Source organism: Pelobates fuscus, chromosome 5, assembly GCF_036172605.1.
Source record: "Pelobates fuscus isolate aPelFus1 chromosome 5, aPelFus1.pri, whole genome shotgun sequence".
Taxonomy (NCBI): domain Eukaryota; kingdom Metazoa; phylum Chordata; class Amphibia; order Anura; family Pelobatidae; genus Pelobates; species Pelobates fuscus.
The window spans coordinates 207,513,529-207,538,274 of NC_086321.1; the positions used below are offsets into that span (position 1 = coordinate 207,513,529).

The 24,746-nt window shown below is 39.1% G+C and overlaps 1 protein-coding gene across 1 annotated transcript in view; it reads right to left on the reverse strand.

Annotated features, from left to right (window-relative positions):
- NAA35 (N-alpha-acetyltransferase 35, NatC auxiliary subunit) overlaps window positions 1-24,746 on the reverse strand; it is a 60,750-nt gene that overhangs the window by 33,049 nt on the left and 2,955 nt on the right. Inside the window, exons 2-8 of the mRNA XM_063454995.1 lie at window positions 21,701-21,846; window positions 19,678-19,711; window positions 17,111-17,225; window positions 15,115-15,189; window positions 13,856-14,023; window positions 12,796-12,862; window positions 12,667-12,710 (exon numbers count right to left, since the gene is read on the reverse strand). Of these exons, the coding sequence (XP_063311065.1) occupies window positions 12,667-12,710; window positions 12,796-12,862; window positions 13,856-14,023; window positions 15,115-15,189; window positions 17,111-17,225; window positions 19,678-19,711; window positions 21,701-21,836 (639 nt within the window). The 5' untranslated portion in view covers window positions 21,837-21,846. The remainder of the gene's footprint in view (window positions 1-12,666; window positions 12,711-12,795; window positions 12,863-13,855; window positions 14,024-15,114; window positions 15,190-17,110; window positions 17,226-19,677; window positions 19,712-21,700; window positions 21,847-24,746) is intronic.

Genomic DNA, 24,746 nt, shown 5'->3' on the forward strand with positions numbered 1-24,746 from the left:
CCTATAATGTTAAAACCACCATTTAGGTTGCTTGCCCCATTTTAACCCCCTTAAAAGAGAATAAAACGTACCTTATTCCCAACGCTGTGCATGTCGGCCGGCACAGGCCCCATCCCACAATTTGCCTCCTTGCTGACATCAGAATTTAATATTTCAGCCAATCCAATGCTTTCCCATAAGCCATTAGATTGGCTTAAATCGACAAGGAGGCGGGACGGGGTGGGGGCCAAACATCGGCTGCAGAGCGTGGAGACGCTGAACGTTAGTGCTGTACACTGCACACGCAGTTATTTTAGCCCAAACATTACAATTTGACATTTTGAGAATAAACTTCAATGAATGCATCAAGGGAATTGTACACTAAATAGTAACTTCTAGCACATCGAATGAGTTGACAGATTTGCAAACTGCAGCTAACATCAAGCAGAAACCAGCATTATGTCATACATAGATATTGTATGTCTGAGAGCCAATAATTAAAAAGATAACTAGGCACTGCTGAAAAACTTCAGTTCATTCAAGAGTTAGTGTGTCTGGAGTCCTCTGGTTCTTGCGCACATTTCAGCATTAAAATAATTTTTGAACAGTTTAGCAACAGACATTGCCGTATTGGGGCGAAATGGGCTGCCGCCCCAAGTTGAGTTATAAAAAGCCCCTGGAAGGATATTGCACCCTTTCATGATTAACTCCAAGTCCCCCGTAATACTGAAAGATAAATAATACCTCTAATTATATAATTTAGACTAATGCCACTTTGATGCATCACAGCATCACTGCGGGAGCAGGGCTAATTCTGCAGGTTAGTGTTGCAGGAGCAACATAGCATTGTGTGGCTTTTCTAATGTAGGTATGTAGAATACTCTGAAATCTTTCATAATTTGATCGGTAGAACATGTTAAGGTTTAAGGTTGGACATAGGCTGTGTTATAGGGGAGTTAGTGTTGCAGGAGCAACATAGCATTGTGTGGCTTTTCTAATGTAGGTATGTAGAATACTCTGAAATCTTTCATAATTTGATCGGTAGAACATGTTAAGGTTTAAGGTTGGACATAGGCTGTGTTATAGGGGAGTTTTAGGAGGCGCTTAAATCAATATATGGTGGGAGTGGCCATAAAAATTTACCCATGGCGTACCACTGGCACTGTCTGCCACCCATTGTTGGTATAAGTTGGTGTGGCTAAGGCACAACATAACGTCACCTTAGGTATACCACCTGTGGGGGCAAGACTGCGGGTGGGCTGGAAACCCTCATTCAGTGCCGAACCATTTGAAAACAATTTAAAGGAACAACACTCAAATGGAATAAAGTTTTAACAATTTAGTAGATATACCCCCAATGAAAACAAGCACACATTTATTGCTGCATATTTTTGATTAGCAGTTTATCTAAAAACAGCTTTCAAATGATGCAGATCTCTTTGCAAGTCCTCCCTTTCTTCCCCCGAAAAAATACATTCAATGGCTGTTCAATCACAGACTTCCCAATGCAGCTCAATGAGAAGTCTTTGCAAGGCAAGTGCTCTGAGCAATTGCCTGACTCTTGAGTATAGCTCCACTGAGCCAATACTACCAGGAAGTAACAGGAATGGTTGTCTGATTGACAGCCATGTGGGGTGTAACACAGTTAATTAATAAATGCGCCAATTTCTCTTGAAATCTGAAATTTTTTTGTAAAATAAAAAAATGAAGACACACACACACTAGTTTAACAAGCTGAAGTGCTTTAGGTGTTTGCTTAAACACTGCACTTTGGGCCAGTGCCACTCCAGGCACAATAACCACTTTGATGAGATTAAATGGCAACAGTGCCTATAGTGTCCTTTTAATTTATCTTGGTTAGAATACAACCTAAGGTTTGGAATGTTAATCAAAAACACACATGGGTATAATCAATTAGTTTGTCTAACCAAATTTCAGACTGAACAGCAGTGAGTTAAAGGACCACTATAGTGCCAGGAAAACATACTCGTTTTCCTGGCACTATAGTGCCCTGAGGGTGCCCCCACCCTTAGGGACCCACTCCCGTGGCGCTGAGGGGGGGAGGAAGGGGTTAATCCCTTTTTACCATCGCCGGGCTCCCTCGGCGCTGGGACTCTCCTCCCTCTTCTGCCGTCATCGGCTGAATGCGCATGCGCGGCAAGAGTCAGCCAGTCTCATAGGAAAGCATTCTCAATGCTTTCCTATGGACGCTGCTATGTTTACAGCAGAAAGGGTTAAACCTAGCTGGACCTGGCACCCAGACCACTTCATTAAGCTGAAGTGGTCCGGGTGCCTATAGTGGTCCTTTAATAGACACCTGCTCCTCCCTCAAAATTCATAGATTATATGTATGAGGTGGGTACCTTAAATATTACTATCATTGAGTAGCAAGTATAGCAGTAAGCCTTTATATAATTCAAACTGGGCTAGCTGTATTGTAGACTGTAATTTACTTTATTTGATGTGACTGAAATTATTTTATCATCCATAATTTACTAATTTGATAATGGAAACAGATAAGCATGCCTTATGGGATCTGGCTTTTGGGAGAGAAACAGAATTGCAAATCTTTTATAACAATAATGCAATTACAAATGCTAAAATGTAATTTAACTCACATTTAAAGATGCAGTGCATATTAGTTTTCAAAGGGATGGGAAGGCTCAATGATACTCTCTTTATTTACCGTATATACTCGAGTATAAGCCGACCCGAATATAAGCCGAGGCCCCTAATTTTATCCCAAAAAACTGGGAAAACTTATTGACTCGAGTATAAGACTAGGGTGGGAAATGCAGCAGCTACTGGTAAATTTCTAAATAAAATTAGATCCTAAAAAAAATATATTAATTGAATATTTATTTACAGTGTGTGTATAATGAATGCAGTGTGTGCGTATGTGTGTGTGTGTGAGTGCAGCGTGTGTGTATGAGTGCAGTGTGTGTATGAGTGCAGTGTGTGTGTGCATGAATGCAGTGTGTGTGTGCATGAATGCAGTGTGTGTGTGCACGAATGCAGTGTGTGTGTGCATGAATGCAGTGTGTGTGTGCATGAATGCAGTGTGTGAATGCAGTGTGTGCAGGGCCGGTGCAAGGATATTTGCCGCCGTAGGCAAAAAAAAATTTGCCGCCCCCTCCCCCCCATATGTCCTGACTTCCCCTCCTCCCTCAGTGGTCCTTACCTCCCCACCCCCGTGTTCCTTCACTCCCCCCCCCAGTGGTCCTGACTCACCCCTCCCCTAGTGGTCCTTACCCTCCCCTCCCCTAGTGGTCCTTACTTCCCCCTCCCCTCCCATAGTGGTCCTTATCCCACCCCCTCCCTCTCATAGTGGTCCTTATCCCCCTTCTCCCTCCCATAGTGTTCCTTATCCCCCCCATCCCTCCCATAGTGGTCCATATACCCCCCCCCTCCCTCCCATAATGGTCCTTATACCCCCCCTCCCTCCCATAGTGGTCCTTATCCCACCCCCTCCCATAGTGGTCCTTATACCCCCCCCTCCCTCCCATAGTGGTCCTTATACCCCCCCTCCCTCCCATAGTGGTCCTTATACCCCCCTCCCTCCAATAGTGGTCCTTATCCCCCCTCCCTCCCATAGTGGTCCTTATCCCCCCTCCCTCCCTCCCATAGTGGTCCTTATACCCCCCTCCCTCCCATAGTGGTCCTTATACCCCCCTCCCTCCCATAGTGGTCCTTATACCCCCCCTCCCTCCCATAGTGGTCCTTATACCCCCCTCCCTCCCATAGTGGTCCTTATACCCCCCCTCCCTCCCATAGTGGTCCTTATCCCCCCCTCCCTCCCATAGTGGTCCTTATCCCCCCCCCTCCCTCCCATAGTGGTCCTTATCCCCCCCCCCTCCCTCCCATAGTGGTCCTTATCCCCCCCCCTCCCTCCCATAGTGGTCCTTACCCCCCCCCCCTCCCTCCCATAGTGGTCCTTATACCCCCCCCTCCCTCCCATAGCGGTCCTTATACCCCCCTCCCTCCCATAGTGGTCCTTAACCCACCCCCTCCCTCCCATAGTGGTCCTTATACCCCCCCCCCCCTCCCATAGTGGTCCTTATACCCCTTTTTTTTTTTTATTATTAATTTTTTTTTAATTATTTTATTTCTTATTTATTTTTTATTTTTTTTTCGTCCCCCCTCCCTGCTTCATATATGGCAGGGAGGGGGGCTCTCCTTCCCTGGTGGTCCAGTGGCAGTTCAGTGGGGGGGAGAGGGGGGCTGGCAGAGCTGTACTTACCTTTCCTGCAGCTCCTGTCAGCTCTCTCCTCCTCTGCGCCGTCCGTTCTGCTCTTCTGTCAGCTCCCAGTGTAAATCTCGCGAGAGCCGCGGCTCTCGCGAGATTTACACTGGGAGCTGACCGAGGTGCTGAACGGACCGGCGGAGGAGGAGAGAGCTGACAGGAGCTGCAGGAAAGGTAAGTACAGCTCTGCCAGCCCCCCTCTCCCCCCAGTCTGTATTATGGCAATGCAAATTGCCATAATACAGACTCTGACTCGAGTATAAGCCGAGTTGGGGTTTTTCAGCCCAAAAAATGGGCTGAAAAACTCGGCTTATACTCGAGTATATACGGTACTTTCCTTTCCTTTCTATTTTTATATCTGCATTTGTAAACCAACGCCACATTCAAAACCAATACTGCATATTTTAGAGATGGATTTTCAAATCTGCTATACCAAACATGGTTGCAAATGTCATCAATAAGTGATCATGTCCTTATATCCACAACCGAACACCATAAAACAAAATATTCACCATAAAATGTAATTTTGAATAGGATTAGCAGCAGCATAACTACTGGGATTCTCCACTCCTGTATTGACAGGCACTATTTCATACCTAATTTTCAAACTTAAAATTGGTTACATCCACCCCTCTCCCTATACAAAAATATAAAACCCATGGACAACCCAAAGCACCCCAGAAATAAGTTGGAAATGCAAAATAGGAAATACTTATTAAAGAAGGGGTGCGCTTTTACTGCTGCTAAATACATGGAAAATGAAATTACCATAAGCAATTTTTTTACATGCATTTAGCATTTTTTTCCCCCATACACGCCATTGGAAAGCATTGGATTGGATAAAAAGCGGTCATTTTGATGATGTCACAAAGCGCTGGAAATAAGGCGAGTTTTAAACTTTTTTTGAGGGGGGGTGGGGGGGAGCCACCTATATGGTGGGTTAATTCACTATAGGGTCAGGAATACAGGTTTGTGTTCCTGACCCTTTAGTGATCCTTTAATAGCCATCAAAGAAAACAAAATTGCCACACAAAAGTATATATTTATATAAAGTAGACATCACAGGCTATTTACCTAAGGTTATTTTGACACTTTTTACGTAGCCATTTCACCGCCAATCTCTGCTAAATATTGGAGTAAAATTGTGGTTTTTTTTGGTTTTTCACACACAAACTTATAACAAAGATCTTCTCATGTGTATTTCGTAAAGCTGGTGTGTGCTATTCCTGTACAAAATGTTCCTCATTTTGTGTTCAGCTACATCTGCTAACTACAACGATACACCCATTGTATGTCTTTGGCACTATTTCGTGAAGCTACAGTGCCATATAGGAGCCCTGTCCATTTCGGTATTTACAGTAGAATTTTGAGAGACTGATTTGATGGGCCTATGTTTCAATTTAGGGCATTATAGCAGTTTGAAAAAAACCCACAAAGGCCTGCCATTTCTTAAAGTGGACACCCCAGGGTATTTCAAAAGGCATATTTTAAACCTTAGCGTAGGATCATTTTATTTGCTTGTTTGTACCGAGTCTAGTAGCAATTAGCATTTTTTCTGCCTTTTTGACACACACTTGGAGATGTTACTGTATATTTTGCAATCCTTATGTGTGCTACGGCAGTATAACACCTAATGTGTGTACTTTTTTCAGGGATATGTGGATGTTGAAGGGGCACATTGGACACCAAGTCATATCAGTTTTTTTTTTATCAAACTTTGAATTTTGACGCTGGGTCCATGTCCAATATAGAGAATTTGAACAGGTTGTTAATAAACTACCCCACAAACGCCTACCATTTCTTAAAGATGATATTATATACTGTATTAACCTGCATCAAACTCTGAGGCACTGTCTGAAAACTCTGTCTGATGATAGAATTCAGAATCCTCCTCGGCACTGAACTTCCTGAGCTTTTTACACAAGAACTTTAAATAATGTTATAAATTAATTTATTTTTAAACCTTTTTACCCTTAATGTAACACTAAACTCCCCAGTTTCCCATGAATTACCACACACCCTAATTAACTAAATAAAATTATTAAAATAAAAATCATAAAATAATCAGTGTCAGAGGTCAGCATTGCAGCAGCCTCCTTGGCCCTAAACGTGGTCAGCAACTTAAAATGGAAGAACTAAAGAATAATGAAAAAAAAAAAAACCAAAAACATTATATGGTGGGCCTTATATATTATATATATATACATACACACATATATATATATATATATATATATATATATAGGAAAACAATGGGCTGGCTGCACTCACTTGAACATGCTTAAATGGGGTGCTGCTGGGGGCCAATAAGTACAGTAAAAATTAAAATCCAGCAAAAAAAAATCTAGGCAAAAAATTAGGGGGGTTTAGTTACATTATATGATCATACATTGCATAAGCCTGCCACAACGTCAATGTACCCCATCTTTGGCAGGTCCTACACTAACAACCAACTGTCTACTAAATGAGCTACTCACTTAGGGAAATCCTTCCATCTCAAGTTCCCTGCAGTACAAGGCTAAATAGGGTCCTGAGATGAGGCACAGTGATCACATGTGCTGGGACAGCGCTATTGGCGGTTGCTGGTCTGTCTGTGACACTGAGGCACCCAGCAACAGTGTTAACCCCACGATCGCCGCGACTGCGGCAATCTGGCATTAACGTTAGTAAATGACAGAAATTTTCCGGCAAGTGTCCTTAACGCAAGGACAAGCTTGACGGAAAATTGCCGTATTTGGTCGGGAAGAGGTTAAGCATCGCTTGTCTGATTAGAAAACATAGTATAGTGATCTAGAACTCAAGACGTGAAGTTCTAACCATTTGGTTGGGGTGATAAGAAATGTTGTCTTCCAGAATTGTAACCAGAGAGGATAAACTTGCATATGTTCAAAAGGTACCTAAACCAGGACTCAAGGAACCAAGTCCCAAGGAAGAATATGTTCTAAAACTGCAGGCTTAACACATTGGCTGCCAAATTCTTCAAAGACACAGAGCCAATCAAAATGTGTAGACCTACATCAGCTAACAAATCTGCTGACAATTCCCTGGTATAACCAGTGTGTGGAGTTTTACTTAACCTGAATAAAGATGTTGAGGACAGCTGGATCAATACTTTTCAATGCCATAATTTCCCATTCAGAAGCAACACTGTGAGACTCCAATTGTGCAGAAGACTGAAGTCTGGTTGGATATGTTCCAGGATCTCTTCTTTTGGTAGTTTGAATGACATAGGGGTGTGAAAAGGATTCTACCATATGGATATGAATTAATCAAGGCTCTGCAAGGTGTGAGGTTCTACACTTGGAAAAAGTCTGAATGTCTCTTCATCTATTTGGCATGTACCTTGCAATTGATGAGGCAATCTCTTTTGATATGTTAATGGACATTAGCCTTTTTCCTGTATTCTATCCAAAGAGAAATATTCATATTTACCTCCCAGAATAATAATTAAGCCTCATTTTTGTTATATTTGGAATGAGACAAGCACCGTCTTCTAAACAAGCACAAACATGAGTGGCCTGACTTGACCATAGGTAAAGGAATTGTGATATCCGTCCTACTGGATCCCAGATGGGGCGTGCGACATGTCCATGGAATATAACAAATTTGTAGATGCAATTATTATTTCTGTGGCAGGTACATAAGAGAAGATGTTTCCATTTGGATTGACGGTGGTCTGGAACAAAGGAGGTGATCACTTATTATTTCTATAGGTACTCCTTAACTCCACCCCTGGGCAAGACTTGATAAGCCACAGGGTATATATTCAATGATTGGAAGGGGTGTTGGTGTACTTTCTTGGGGGCAAGATCTAATTTTGAGTGAGTCACCATCATCCTTCCTTGCCAGAGACCCCTTGGGCAGAAGTTGTACTTTGAAAACCTAAGCCTGTGAGTAATTAGGACTTATTGTATTTTATCCTTTTTGTTTTTATCTGTTGTTGGTGTAAATAATTTGTTTATTTTTTATTTATTTTTTTTGTGAGGTTAATCATGAAATTAGTAATTGTAAATTGTAAACCAAAAAGAGAACCAACATGGAATGGGAAAATGACGGAACAGGGACAGCAACGAATGTTATGGAACAGACAAGCGAATACATTTAAAAACTATCCGAAAAAAAGAGTGAGCGCAACACCGCCAACATGGGTGTTTGGTGTACACCAGTCTCCCAGCACACTGTGTGTCCAGATCCAGCCACAACAAGAGAAAAAAAAACACATCACCAGCAGACAGCAAAACACCTCTATAGAATGTTATGGCTAGAGTTCCACTTGGATTTTTTTTTTTTTTTTTTTAATTCTTTATTTTAGTTGCGCATGAAATGACAGCAAGCGTGCAGCGCCACGACAGCTGCTGCAAGCAGTTTCATAAACATTACAGATCGTGACAGGTTAAACAGCGCATTTTTTGGTGTGGAGTTAACAAGCTATAAGACAGTCATGGTAAATGTGTGCATGTTAAAAGTGGTCTCGCTCATTGTTATAATACAGTGTTTACAGATATGCGGGTGCTCGCTTGGGCGATTATATGTCACATAATGTAGAAAGCATTTTGCGAATGTAATAAAGCATATGGCATATTAGGTTATCTGCACTGATCAGGGCGTTAAGACCTTGTATTGTAGTACCAGTAGCAGGCATGTCCGTTTGGTGGTACCCACAGCCTGGGTTTCTGTTATGACGGTTGTCAGCAACATGTCCAGCAACTCCCGCTGTAATTGCCATCTGCCATAAGGAGCTGGGGTACCCGTCGCTGTGGCAGCAGGAATGGTGTCGGTCAGTGTCCCCTTCTCCGGCGCATAGTCCTCATAGGGCACCTCTGAGTGCATTGCATCTCTGGAGCCCACTGCAAATCGACATGTCTGCGGACCTCCGTGATCTTTTACCCAGCCGGTTGTGAGTGCGGGCATGCTGCTTTGCGGGTCGCAGTAACCAGGTGTGGGCAACTCTGTAGTGGGGCATTCGTTTGGGGGCGACCTTTCCAGGCACTGCTAAAGTGTTGGTTCGTGGTGTGGATTATAAGGATCTCCGGTGAGGCATGCTCAGTGTAGGTAGGTGCTGGGTTTTCCGCTGGTGAGTTGGTCTGCTCGCGGCCTGAGTAGCCATCAGAACCGCAGGTCTCCGTCGCTGCCCCATCGTGGTTACATTTAAATGCCTTGATAGGTTATAGCTCTGGCCTTGTGTTGTGGGGGTTCCCTCACAGAGCACCTTCCTCAGCGGTGTATAGGTTAGGTGCCTTGCTGTCGGCCATGTTGTAAGGGCCGCATGATGACTGTCGGCGGTAAATCGCCTGGGAGCACTGCCAAGATGTTGCTTGCCCGGTGGGGGTCGGGATAACCCCCGCCGGCCCAAAGGGGGGGGGGGGTAAGCGGGGCCGGGGATCCCAGTTAAGTCGTGGTTCTCAGTGGTTGCCGGGGCGGAGAGCGAGGCAGCGGCCGTCCGCCCCACTCTCCTCCCGGGTAGGCCTCAGTCTCTCCAGGACCTGGTCCACCCGATATCAGGTGTTCCAGCTACACCAGGACACTCCATGGCCAGGTATCTTGCCCCTCCAGGGGGTTCCAAGCCGATTATGCTGGGTTTTTCCCCAGTATTAATCAAGTTCCCCTGCTGGCATGGCCGCCCGGCCCCGCCCCCCTATCTTTTATTTTTATATGTACTGTGACTATTTTTTGCTCATAATAAACATTTATTAAGTTCTGCCTTTGTCTGGTTAAGAATCACTGAAGAGACTAATTCATATTTTGCAATTAAATGTACATTGTGCCAAGTAATATTGGGTGGGGTTTTATTATTACCGTATATACTAGAGTATAAGTAGACCCGAATATAAGTTGAGACCCCTAATTTTACCCAACAAAACTGGGAAAACTTATTGACTCGAGTATAAGAACAGGGTGGGAAATGCAGCAGCTACTGGTAAATTTCTAAATAAAATTAGATCCCCCAAAAATTATACTAATTGAATATTTATTTACAGTGTGTGTATATAAATAATGCAGTGTGTGTGTGTATGAATGCAGTGTGTGTATGAATGCAGTGTGTGTATGAATTAATGCAGTATGTGTATGTGATGCAGAGCCTTGGTGGGGTGTGGGCATTTTTATTATATTATTATTTTAATATTTTTTTTTTTATATTATTATTCTAATATATTTTTTGTATTATTAAAATTTTTATGTTATTTTTTTTCGTCCCCCCTCCCTGCTCAATACCTGTCCAGGGAGGGAGGCTCTCATTCCCTGGTGGTCCAGTGGATGGGCAGTGTAGGAGGGGGCTGTCAGGAAGCGTTTACCTTCTCTCTCCTTCGGTCCGGTCAGCTCCCCTGTCAGCTCCACTGCAAGTCCCCCATTTTTATTTTTTGATACAAATCCTGGGAGTGCTGATTTTCTTTGGCTATATCTATTTAGTGCAATCTAGCACCGGGTCTACAATCAAGTAAGTTGGAGTGCAAGGTCTCTTTTTCTTTTTTTTTTTTCTTTTTTTATATATATATATATATATATAAAATACACAAACCAGTGCACTCGCTTATTAACTAAACAGTGATTTCAAATCCTAGAGCAAGCATTAGGCTGCTAGAGTAGGACCTGCCAAGAATGGGGTACTTTAGTGCAGTTGGCAGGCTTATGCAATGTATGATCATATAATGTAACCAAACCCCCATTATTTGTTACCTAGGTGAGGTGTTTTTAAATAGTACTATTTAGGATTTGAAATCACTGTTTAGTTAATAAGCGAGTGCACTGGTTTGTGTATTTTGGTCCCAGTAGCACCCTATAATGTATGCATGTTTAGGTGAGTGCAGCCCTCCTGACTATGTATATATACATACTTACATACTTACTTGGGAAAATAATTTTGTGTGTGTGTATATATATATATATATATATATATATATATATATATACACACACACACACAAAAAAAAATATTTTCCCAAGTAAGTGGGTTAATCTCATAAGAGCAGACATTAGGCTGTTAGAGTAGAACCTGGCAAAGATGGGGTACATTGACGTTGTGGCAGGCTTATGCAATGTACGATCATATAATGTAACTTTCTTTTTTATTTTATTTGGGTCTCTGAGGAAGACCCATGAGAGGGATGAAATGCATAGTAACAATTATTTTATTTTTATGTACACCTTTATATTTGTTCTAGAGAAGTCCAGGATTAGCACCTCATCATGCTAAGAGGAGGCACCCTAATACAAATTTACAAGTCTGCATCCTGTAACGCCATTCGGTGCATATAGCTGCACTTTATACTGTATCACTCTATTGCACTTTCTGTTTTTGTAGATCTTCACCTACATTTTCTGTATTTGTTTGGTTGTACTTAAAAATCAACAAATACCAGTTTTATTTTTTTGGTTTTTATTTTGATAGAACCACCTTTGCAATTACAGCTGTATTTTGGAAAGTATATATTATCTTTGCATATCTGGATTCTTTTTCTATTTTTGTACAAATTGTTCAAGTCCTACAATGCTTAACTGTATCAGAAAAAGTCAATAGGAAGGACTTGGGAACCATTGGTTTGAGGTGGAAAATGGAAAACAGTCTGAAGGACACGTGTGGAAGGTCTAACCTTTACTGCAAGCCTACCACAAATAATACTGGTCAAGAAGCAGATATTGTTTGTGAGGTAAACTCTCTCTCCCAAAAGGGATGTTTTTGGAGAGTCTGAGTGAATATATGGTGTGTCAGTAATTTTAAAGATACTGCTGCACTATTTTGTTGCCCACTTTTTTTTGTATGGTTTTGAGTTACAGGGATACATCAAGTACTGCAGTGTGCTGGATCTGGTACAAGGAGTGCCCTGGTGCCTCTTCAATGTACGTAGTCAAACCATTTGTTTTCTTAACTGGTGTCCCTACTCTTTCCCTTCTGGTCTCAGTGCCAGAAACTCTGTCTAGATAAACCTTATGGGACACAGCTTCGCTCACTGAATAAGACTAATCAGCGCAGGACTTGGCTCAGGAGAACTAACGACAGCTCCTAGCAGGAGCTTCCGGCTCTCCATAGCGGAAAGAGAAGAGGAGGGTAGTGGCATCTGGCACGTAAGAAGTGAATATGTTCCAAAGCTGTTCGTATACTTAATCTGGGAGTGATCCTGGGCATGCATGGCACCATATCCACTAGTAGAGCATTTTTCAAACAATTCATATCTTTGATATATGTTCATAAAAGTTGAGAATTTGATATTTTAATTTCATCATGGAGACAAAATGACTCCTGTAAATACTTGTCAATGCATTAGTTTTTTGTTGATCCATATTTTCATTATGTTTTAACAATGGTTAAATAAATATGCAGAACAGAAATATTTGGCATTATACTAAAGATGTGACACCTATAATATATAGGTGAAATGTTAATTTTAAATTTCAAACTAATACTGAAAGGCAAGCCATTAACAGGTACTGAAATAAATTAAAAATACCTTAACTCTCCTCTGCAGATCATCTTCTACATCTTTCAACATTCCTATGAAAAAGGACATATTTGTAAAGAATACCCGAATTGTAAAGAATGTTCAAACTGGGCATAATCATTATGTATAATGTCTGACCTGTTACCCGTAGATCTGTGACACCATTAGCCATTTTAAATCCATATGTCATAGACTGAAAATCCTCCTTTAGAATAAAAGATAAAGGGGGTAAAAAAGCAACATTTTAGTACCCACTAAAATATTTTAAAATGTTACCAGACATTTTACTAAAATAGTGATTTTTTTTGTATCCATTACTTGATTAAATACCTTTGGGTCCCTTTACGTTCTAAAGAAATCTGCCTTTGTATACTCTGAAACAGTTAATCTGATTGAATGCTACACTTGCTGGATTATATCACTCACACAAGACACTATCATGCACACTATGTTCATTACAGTGTTTCCTGCCTGGTGAATAATGGTGCAATACAGTTTCTTCTTTAAAACCAAAACAGTGTCCCCAAATATTAACATGACTGATATTCTAGAAAACATACATATCTGATTCTGTTTCACTCAAACACCAGGTTTATTCATACTGGTGATATAAATTTATAGTGAGCGCTCACACCAAATATGGGTAATAGGAGAAGTGCCAGGTGCTGCAAGGGAAAATCTGATCCCCCACCAGATCCATGAGCTCAGTAGAAAATAACCCCAAGCACACCAGAATAACTTTGCATATAAAAGTGTTTTTATTTATACAGGGGATAAGTATAGATTTATAAAGGAAGTGCAGATAACAGTACAGGTATGAAAACATCAAAATAGCACACCAATAATCACTATACATGCAATAGTAAGTATTCAAATAAGAAACCCATGAACCCAAAACAAAACAGACATACTGACCAAAGAGCAGGAGATAACAACCCCAACGTTTCGGCGCCTCAGCCTTCCTCTGGGGAAATTCCAGGCTGAAATGCTGAAACGTTGGGGTTATCTACTGTTCTTGGGAAACATGCTTACACAATATTTTTATATTTTCCCCCAATTTCTTACATTTCTAGTGTTAATAAGTATTACTCTGGCTGATTTACTCCCCAAATGATTTAAAAAAAAATTTTTAAGTCATGCAAATATATAATTGCTTTACATCAATATAGATTAGTTGAAAACGAGAAAATGGTTGTACCTCTTCAAAAACAGCAGCTTTGTTGACTTTCTCTCTAGCAATGTCACAAATTTTGAGAATGCCTAAAGCAAATGCCTTCATAGCGGGGTCCTCTATAGAATCAGGATTATGGACATAAAGACAAGTGAAAACAGTTTGTGCTAAGGAGTGCCCTTCCAACCAGGTTATCTAAAGGTAAATAAGAAAAAATTATATATTTGTGATTAGAATCAGAGTAAAAATGTTCACATGACTTTTGGACAGAGATTGTGCTATTGCCAATAAGGAATTTGTATGCTAGAAGTTTAAACTTTGATGAAAAACTATAAAGTACTGCAGTTTCTTGTAATATATAAGACAGCGTGAGTGCAAGGATTTTTTCTGTATATGTTTATATGTATATATATTATTTTTTACTGGTTTAGAAGTATTCTGGAACAGCAAGCTTTCATCATAGTATTGTAGTGCCCTGATACCTCACCTAACCATAAGAAAGCAAAAAGTTTTAGAATGGTTTAACTGCTTACCTGTGGTCCGCTGGACATTAATCCGCGCCTCCACTACCAGAAGCTCTCAGTCTTGAGCTAAGCCTGGCAGTGCAGGGCTTAGCTCATTGGCTGAGACCAATTAGCTATTCACATAGATACAATTAAAGTATACCTTAAACAGCAAAGTACACTATAGACTTGATCCAGATTTTACATTATAATAGAACAAAACTAAAAGAGAACAGGGGGGAGGGGGAGAACAAAAAAAAGAAAGTATGGGAAAAGCTGCAAAGAAGGGGTGGGGGAAGGAATGAGTTATCCCAAGATCCACCCTAGTGAACCTGGGTATATTCAAGCAACAGATCAGAAGATTTTTGAAAAAAGAGGTGACAGTGAACTATAGCTTTAAGCTGTTCCATAAAAAAAGAAATGTAAGGGACCATAGCAATAACCTTTTGTACGGAAGAAGTCACATCCTGGAGACATAAAAGCAACTAATGTTTTAAACGTTGTATAGGTGTGTACAAAATGACAGTCTCACTTTACAGGAAAATAAAATGTCTGTGTGTTGCAGTTGACAAATTTTACTATAAATATAAATGGGAAAGAGTTATCAAGCATTGCTTAGATCAAGAATCTTCCTGTTGAAGCATTATACACCACATAGTTCTTACAATATTTCAGAAAATTAGAAAATCTGCTTTTAAATGCTTTTATTGCAAGATCTTTAGATTCTTTAGACTTTAATTTCTTAGAGTTTATTACAAAAACTTGTTTTATTGATGTACTTACCAGACAACAAAAACAGGTATCCATTATTCCAATTAGATCAGGCAATGTTAAATCCTTAATTTTAATGGTGCCATCCTGTAAAGTAAAAAGATGAACATTTTAGGGCTTCTTTACATTGTAAATCGATACCACAAAATATACATACTATTTTCTTTTCTTTACACAAACACACACTTTATTATATATGTAATAAAAATAAATATAAGGGGTCAATCTTAGCAAAGAGTCCCTATAAATTGTACAAGTTAAAACGAATTCTATTTAATGTGATGCAAGATTTACATGGATACTCAATGAAGTGATAACTTATGGGAATTCAAAGTGAATGTCAAATTTAAAACCAAAATCGGAAAAATTAAAATCTCCAATTCAGCCATGCTTCCAGATCAGCTACTTCGGCCTTAAATACGAAATTAACTTTGAATTTACCACAATTCACACTTAAAGGGACACTCCAGGCACCCAGACCACTTCTGCCCATTGGAGTGGTCTGGGTGCCAACTCCCACTACCCTTAATCCTGCAAGTGTAATTATTGCAATTTTCATAAACTGCAATATTTACCTTGCAGGGTTAACTCCTCCTATTAGACAGCCACTAGAGGGCACTTCCGTGATTATAGTACACAAAAAGTGTGCTATAGCGTCGCTGGACGTCCTTACGCTATGTGAGGACCTCCAGCGTCACTGAAATCCCCATAGGAAAGCATTTTTCAATGCTTTCCTATGGGGAGGTCTAATGCATTAGGTCTCCCCCCCGGCGGCCACGCATGCGTAATAGCTCTACCCTGCTGGATGACGTCGGCGGGGGAGAAGCGTGGGAGGACCCTGACCCAGCGCCGAGGGATACAGGCAAGTCACTGAAGGGGTTTTAACCCCTTCAGCAACTTGGGATGGGGGGTGGGAGGGACAGGGGACCTGCAGTGCCAGGAAAACAGTTTGTTTTCCTGGCACTGGAGAGTCCCTTTAATTGAATAACCCTAAGAGTATATTTTAAATTCTGGCAGTGAAGTCGGGGAAATGCCACTTAACAATGGGCAAGATTAGGATATTACTGACTTTTGTGAATAATGATGAGAAAACAACACATTTTGCCTTTAGGTAGACAAATATATTATTCCCGTTATTTAAATCAAAAGTATCATGGCTGATTTTTATTATGTTGCCTATCAGATGCATTTTAACTGGCAACCAAGTAATCATGAACAAATTGTTTGACACTTGTGGAACTGGTCACGCATCTCATCAACCAATCAGGTATAGTGCAGCACTGTTATAGCACCGAACATTACTATTAGCCTGTGGATATGACCAATGAAAAAGTCAGTGTAATTATGACATCATACAACAGAACATTAGCTTTGCATTTGGTTATAGAGCTCATATATACTCAGGACCCATCTTGGTGCAGTGTCACATGTCAGTCTTCCAAATGGTAAGATATTCCCCTCTCTCTTTATCTCCAAACTGCTTGGTTAACCATACTTTGTGAATATGAAAGAAAAACCCAAGTACTCCTGGCTGCTAAGGTTAAATTTAAAATATTACCTCTGTCTTTTTTTAATGAAAAGCTTTTACAGAGAAAATAAATATCACCATACAAGAAAAGTGTGCACAAGAGGTGTCAAGTATATTAATAAGCTTTAGAATAAACTATAAAGTATGGCTTGTCTGGTACATCCCCTGGCTGAAAGGCATAAAATGTTGTCTTAGGACCAAGGTGAGACAAGTCACACTTATTTAGCAGAGCTGATTACGCATAGCCAGGTGGTTGGCACTAAAGTATGTAGTTAGGCATATAGATACCATCATTTAGATTTTTGTTATGAAGTATGGATAGCAAAAAGCTAGCTTTCTGACTTTTTTCTTTGTAAAAAAACTAAAAACTGGGGCATGGTAGCCACAGACCTAAATCATTACCATGTGCTTTAGTGGTTATGGTGCTAAAATAATATGACATAGAACATATGCATGTGAAGTGGACTATAAGATACTTACCTTTATGGCCTGTTCAAAATTAAGGACTTTTCGATTAACCTGATTACCAATCATTCCAGCATCCATTTTAGGATCCATCATTTCAATAGCTGACATTGCTTCAAAGAGTCCAAAGCTGGTAAAAAAAAATTAAAATAAATGTCAACGCTAAAAACATATTGCAAAGCTAGAGATTTGTGATATTCTAACGAATGATGGCATTAAAGGAAAGGTTTAACAAACAAAAAAAACAGTTACAAAGCTAAAAAGAGACTTGCGTCCATCAAGTTCAGCCTTCCTCACATATGTTTTTGCTGGTGATCCAAAAGAAGGCAAAACACCCAGTCTGAGGCGCTTCCAATTTTGCAACAAACTAGGAAAAAATTCCTTCTTGACTCCAAAATGGCAGTCAGGTGTCTCCTTGGATCAAGCAGCTATTACCCCACTAATTAGAAATTATATCCCTGTATGTTAAGTTTTTGGAAGTATTTATCCAATTGCTATTTAACCCCTTAAGGACCGGACTGTTTTTGCGATGTTGTACATTTGCGACCAGGCATCTTTTTACACTTGTACAAGTAGGATATTGCGGTTTCAAAACATACATTTTTAAAATGTATCAATAGTGACATTGTAACATTATTATCTGTCATAAATCTCTGAATAACACCCCACATGTACATATTTTTTTTTAAGTAGACAAACCAGGGTATTCAATATGGGGTATGTCCAGACTTTTTTAGTAGCCACTTAGTCGCAAACAAAGTCACTTTCACTGACAATATCATCGCTGTGATATGTTTTACTGCTTTGAATCACTAATGTTTGTGTTCAGCGAAGTCTCCCGAGTAAAACAGTACCCCCCATGAACAGGTTTTAGGGTGTCGTAGAACGTTACAGGGTAAAATACAGTGCTAGCAAATTAAATTCTCTGGACTTTCGACCTGGGTTTGCAGGCAGGTCCCTCAAATTGCAATCAATAAAATTACTCAATTATGTAAAAATATTACATAAATACACACGTAGAATTTGAATATATATGCATATTTATATATTTGAAGTCTACATGTATATTTATATAATTATTTATGTAATTTTGTATATAAACATATATATATTTCGTATTCTTTTTTTTATTTATTTATATATACAATTTCATTCTAAGTGTATTTTGAATTAAATATATATTAAATATCAAAATACAGTTAGAATAAAATTTCATATAGATATATAATTTTTTTACATTTTTTATTATTATTTTTAATTTTTGTATTTAATTTAATTTACTTATTATTTGTATTTTATAATAATATATATATATATATATATATACACACACACAATATATATATATATATATATAGTTATTATATATATATATATATATATATATATATATATATGATATATATACACGTGTGTAATTTAATTATAAGTGTATTTTTATATTAATATATGTACATATTAATATAAAAATACACTTAGCATGACATTATATATATGATATATAGGCATATATTATATAGGTATAATATATGTCTATATATCGTGTATATATATATATATATATATATATATATACACATATATATATATATATATACACACATACACACACACACACACACACATATATATAATTATTATTTTTTTTATTAACATTAACTTTATTTTTTTTATGATTTTACACCAGCAGGGAGACTGCCTGTCAGCACAGACAGTCCCCCTGCAGGCAGACACATGGACACCTATTGTGACCATGTGATTGCTCTGTTGAGCGATCACATGGCCCCATGGGTCCTAATCTGCCGCGGGGAGACTGTCTGGGCTGCAGGCAGTCTCCCCACACCGGGAGCACCGCCGATCGCCGCCGGGGGAACGACGGCGATCGGGTAAGTAACTAAGACTGTTAGGACGGTTCAGGACCGTCACCGGTCGGCAACGCTAAAATGCCGATGACGGTCCTGAACCGTCCTCGGTCCTTAAGGGGTTAAACATCTGTATGGACTCTGATAAAACAATATCTTCAGGCAGAGAATTACATATCCTTATAGTTCTTATTGTAAAAAAACTTTATTTGCCTTAGATTAAATCTCCTTTAGGGTCTACAGCAGACACCACAGGGAATATACTGGATGTACAAGACAATAGAATCATTCCATTTACATGTAGAGATATGCAAGCACACTGACCCATCTTATTACAGTGAATGGTATTATACTCTAAACCCATTGTGTCAGAGGAAGAGAGGAGGTTAGTGTTGTGGCCTCCAATAAGAAATGCCACATAGATCTTGGTGGGTCTGAGAAGGTTATCAACCCAGGCCATAAATAACTGTCATTTAATAAACATTTCATTAGCACTGAGATAAAAATACTGAGATAAAAATTTGTGAAGTTACAATATCTTCCTCTGAAATACCTTGAAACTTGTACAATGATAGTGTTGCTCAAACCAAAACTCAAGTTCCACCAGCAGTCCATGATTTTCAGCTTACGCATGTCTGTTCCAGTAGCCATGAATCCTGGATTGCAGGTTGCCCTTTTGTATTGGTTTGTGAAACCCTGTCTTTATCAAGCCATACTTACAGTTTGTCATGGAGCAACTCTCCCAGTTTCAGTTCTGTAACAGAGATACATGATAGCATTTACTGTTTTTGTTTAGTAACATAATATATGTTCAATAATGGCATCTCTGGAGATACTCACAACATCTGATTTCTAATAATCAACCACTGGACTACACCACAACAGTCAGCCTTTATATGCATGCTACTGGCAGAGGTGGCACTTATGAAATTCCATTTAGTGAAACAGATCTATGTCTTTTTTCTGAATGGCTGGTCACATCATTAGCTGGTTTGTATATTTGAAGGGCTCCGTAAACCACCTTAACATGAGTATGACACAAGTTTCTGATCAAGAACATTGGATGTGTTCTTTGGAGTAAAGAACGAAGATACAGCATCAGCTATGAGTTTGGCAGATGGCAGGAGAATGCTACCTTCCTGCCAGCATAGTACTACCTAACATTTTGTGAATGAGTAATCAAGGTCTGGGGATGTGTTTCATGCTTCATTGCGCCAGTGGAGGTGGACAAGTTTAGAATAAAATCAATGAGCACATTCATTGAGCTAGAGCCAACATACTTTTGATCGTACAAATAGTGTGTGTGTTGTGTGTCAATATGTGCAGCGAGTAGAGAGTGTGAAATTATATATATATATATATATATATATATATATATATATATATATATATAAATAAAATACACACACACGTCAAGATATATATCATCTCTATCTCCATCCAGATAAAGCACATCACTCAGGGGACAAAATGTGTCTTCATATTTAATTATTCTCTCAGGCAAACATATGTGAATTACATGCCAACGCCTCAATCCTCTCATTTGGGAGATTTTTGAAGACAACAATAAACAGCCAAATCAATATTATATAGATGCTAAAAAAAAGAAAAAGAGTGAATGGAACAGTAGCAAGACTGAAGATGTAATCAGTTACATATCAAATAATACATGCGGTTAAGTTTGAAGACAGATTTTGTGCTCTATCTAACTGGATATATCTTGCCCGGAGTTTGGCACCAGGGCTTATAAATACACACACTGTACAGTAGTAGATATGGTCTTCTTTTAATAGCAGTCTACCAGGCAAAAATAAATTGTCAATTTTAACACCATTTTGTTGACATGTACTGTTTAAACTTAAGTTTCCCTTTATACGCAAGGCAGCCATCATGTGTACACCCCATAGATATATAAATCACCCCATATTATAATTGCAATTAGCAAAATTAGGAGACAAGCGTTTGTCGCATTCTAGATTATCTTTCAAATCTTTAAATTGCAAGAAATTGAGCAAATCTAATTGTGTCGAAAACACTGTCACCGTCAAACTCTTCAAACTCTTATGCTATGTCAGTAGTGCTTTAAGATATACATGCCAGAAGAGCATACGCATATTTGTATTTTATTAGACAAATCAAAAACTAAAATAAATATTTTAAATTTAACTTAAGCTTACTTGTTACATTAGCCTACCAACTAAAATGAACTAAGAGAAAAATTGTGAAAAAAAATATCTTTACAATACTTAACATTCAGAACTAACTATTTATATTTACTATTTAAAAAAACAAATATAAGTTGGACAAAATTGTTAAGTGACCAGCATTCATTGGCAGAGTGTGTAGCGGACACTCGTTTCCTGTTACATTTTTCTCAGAACTTATACAGCCAAAGTGAAATGAGAATTTTTGCTTTATATGTTTAATTGGGATCAGAAGCATTTCTCCATGTACTGTATGCATTATGATCACAGTGATCGATTACATTGCATTCACTTGGCAAATGGCTTCTGCTGATATACCTGGGACCCCAAGAAGTCAGCAACAATAAGAACAGCAAGTCCCTAGTACTCTCAAAAGCATGCAGTGTATTTTAAAAAAAAACAACAGGCTACACTGCCATGCAGTGCGGAATTTTAATACACAAAGCTCAAGATAGTTAAATTGACCTTTACAGTTTTAGACTTTTTTTTACCCTACAATTATTTTTAGTCAATCCTTGGTATGAAAAGATTTTAGTTACCATGACAGGCATCCCGGAATTCCTGAGTTATGTCTATCCAGTTGGTATTGCTCTTCATCATTTTGTATTGCATTTTGTACTTCATGGAAAGTTCCCAAGCAGAATCATCATCTTCCATGGATGCTTTCATAACCATTGCACGGGAGCTTAATACATAAAACAGACCAGATATGTCAGAACAAAAAATGATTTACCGTACTTCCCATCAAAATCCCCAAATAATGGTATATTACTGCATAGTTCAATATATATTAATGTACAGCAAACAAGATTACTTTTTTCCAGCTGACTGGTCAAAATCAAGGTTAATAAGGTTTTGGCACATTAATCCATTAGGAACGATACATAACATTTTTAATCTTTACAGTAAAGGCATTGTATTTTTGTGGCTTCTTCATTAATCTCCTGCTATATCAAGTAGCAAGTTGGGTGTACCTGGCAATGAGTGCTCAAAACAGACAGCAAACGTAGGCACTACCCAAAACTATGAAAGCTTTTAACAAGTTAATTTCCAACTGACTGCAATGAAAGCTTGGCTTTGCAGTTCAACTCTGGCAAACATTTGATATATGTGACATTTTCTAATGTTAACCTGCTTGATGCAGCTTTCAATACATACTGAACGTAAAGGAACACTGTAGTACCAGGAATACGAACATGTATTCCTGACACTTTGGTACTGAAAAGGATGTTTAGGTCCCCGGCCCTCTTCACTGCAGAGTTAAAAGGTTATTTTTACTTACCTTTTCTCTGCCGTTCTGGCCTTGCGGCGGCTGGCCACAACTCCATGACTGAAATCTTCAGTCCTGATGATCTCAGCTATTTTAAAATGCATGAGAAAGCATTGGGAGGCTATTGCACGTATGTGGTAATATGCATCTCCTCATTGAGATGCACTAAAATCAATTCATAGGAAAGTACCAGGGACATAGAGTTCATGGTTGCGCTCAGCCACTCAAATGCATTTAATGCTACACTATGAGAAGCAGTGGACACTTTTAGCCACTATTCCCTCTAAGCTGTGTGCACACTCAATTTGCCTGCAGTACAGATAATAAAATTATGAGGGCACACAGGGTAAGGCTGGCCTTAGCCAAGGAAAAGTCAGGACTCAGGAGCAGGGCCTGTGCTCCATTATAGGTGCTGCACAGCTCAATGAATCTAGGCCATGCTTCAGCGAGATGTCAATACATCTCGTGAGAGTACAGCCGAGAATCACAGAGACAAGCGGCACGCATAAGGGAGCAGACTCATCACGCACCATCAGGTAAAGCGGGCATGACAAAATTTACGCAATCTGGCATGTAAGCATAACAATATGGAATGTGGAATATGGGCAATGTGGCATGATTTTAGCATAATAAAATGAAGGCAAACTGAAATTTATGTAGGCAATGTGGTATTTGAGCATTTTAGAATATATTCAAATTAAATTTGTATTAAAGGTAAACATGGCAATACAGTTTTATTAACTGTGTGTGAGAGGCTGTGACAAAATTTTCTTGGAAAATAAAAAATTCAGGTTTATCTTTGCACAAGTATTCAGTGCGCACATTTTCTAACAGGAAATACATTTGCACAATAATATTTCTACGTACACCAACTACTAAACATTTAGAGGGAACATTGCTTTCAGCATCAGCATGCTGAAAGTGTATTTTTTTTTTTAAATTCACCATTGAGAAAATGCCTCTATTGGCATCAGTCTGACAGTCTCTAGAGACACGTTCTCTAACAAACGTAAACATTAACGTTTCTGAAAAAAGGAAATGATTTAAACAGTCAAATAAAAAGTGGCAACATCTATTTATTAGGATAAAGCGTTACGTCTCCCATGATGTCACTTTATGCTTTTACAAGTCCATAGATCACATCTGCTGAGTCAATAGATATAGTAAATTAGACATAATCCTTGGTCTCTCATTAAAGATTTACAATATCTCAGTCATTCATAAGGATCCTAGAGTAGTAGTTGTGCCAGCAGGAATAAATGAGTACATCAATTTCGGTGTAGAAATAAACAAAGAATAAAAAACAAGCACTCAGAATCCTTTTAATTAAACACTTAATTGAACTCAAACATGTATTCCTGACACTACAGTGGTAAAATAACTTTTTTGGTCCCTGGCCCCCTTTCTTTACAAGAAAAAGGTGTTTACTCGCCTTTTTTTTCGCACTCGTCTGCCGCCGTGGCTGAGATCAAACTTGATGATCTTGACCAATCCAATACTTTCCCATAGGAAAGCATTAGTAGACTATTGCGAATGTGAGACAAAACACCACATTGTAAAAATCAGCAACTCCTCAGAGATACATTTAATCTATGCATTCTATGTGGAACTTGCAGTTCTACACACTGTGCAGCACTGTCACAGGGAGCATCTTTAGTGGCCGCCTGAGTGACTGCCACGCAAGGTGTTACTAGGCAGTAATGTAAACACTTCACTTTCTATGAAAAGGCAGTGTTTTCATTAAAAAGCCTGCAGGGAATAACAACATTAAGCTGTAGTTGTTCTGGCAACTATAGTATCCATTTAGGACTATGTCTTAAGCAACAAATGTATTTTTCTTACTTTATGACATTTACATTAAGATGAAACTACCATTTGCCTCCAATATCCTTGAAATAGTTGTGTACCCTAGATTGACTGACATCCTTGAATCCAATTCTCTGCTTGACTCATTTAAGTCTGTATTCCACACTCGTCACACTGCTGAAAAGGCCCTGACCAAAGTACCCAATGATTTAATTGCTGCCAAATCCAGTAGAAGCTACTCTCTCCTAATTCTCCTTGACATTTCTGCTGCTTTTAACACTGTTGATCATCAACAATGCTTCCCATCTGCAGTAATCTTGGCCTACTAGACTCTGAGCTTTACTGGTTCTCTTCCTTCCTCTCCCAGCTCTCTTTCAGAGTTTATTTTTCTGGCTCTTCCTCTTCTCTGCAACCCCTCTCTGTCAGTGTTCCCCAAGGTTCTGTCCTTGGTCCTCTACTGTTCTCGATCTATACTGCATGCCCTGGTAAACTCATCAGCTCTTTCGACT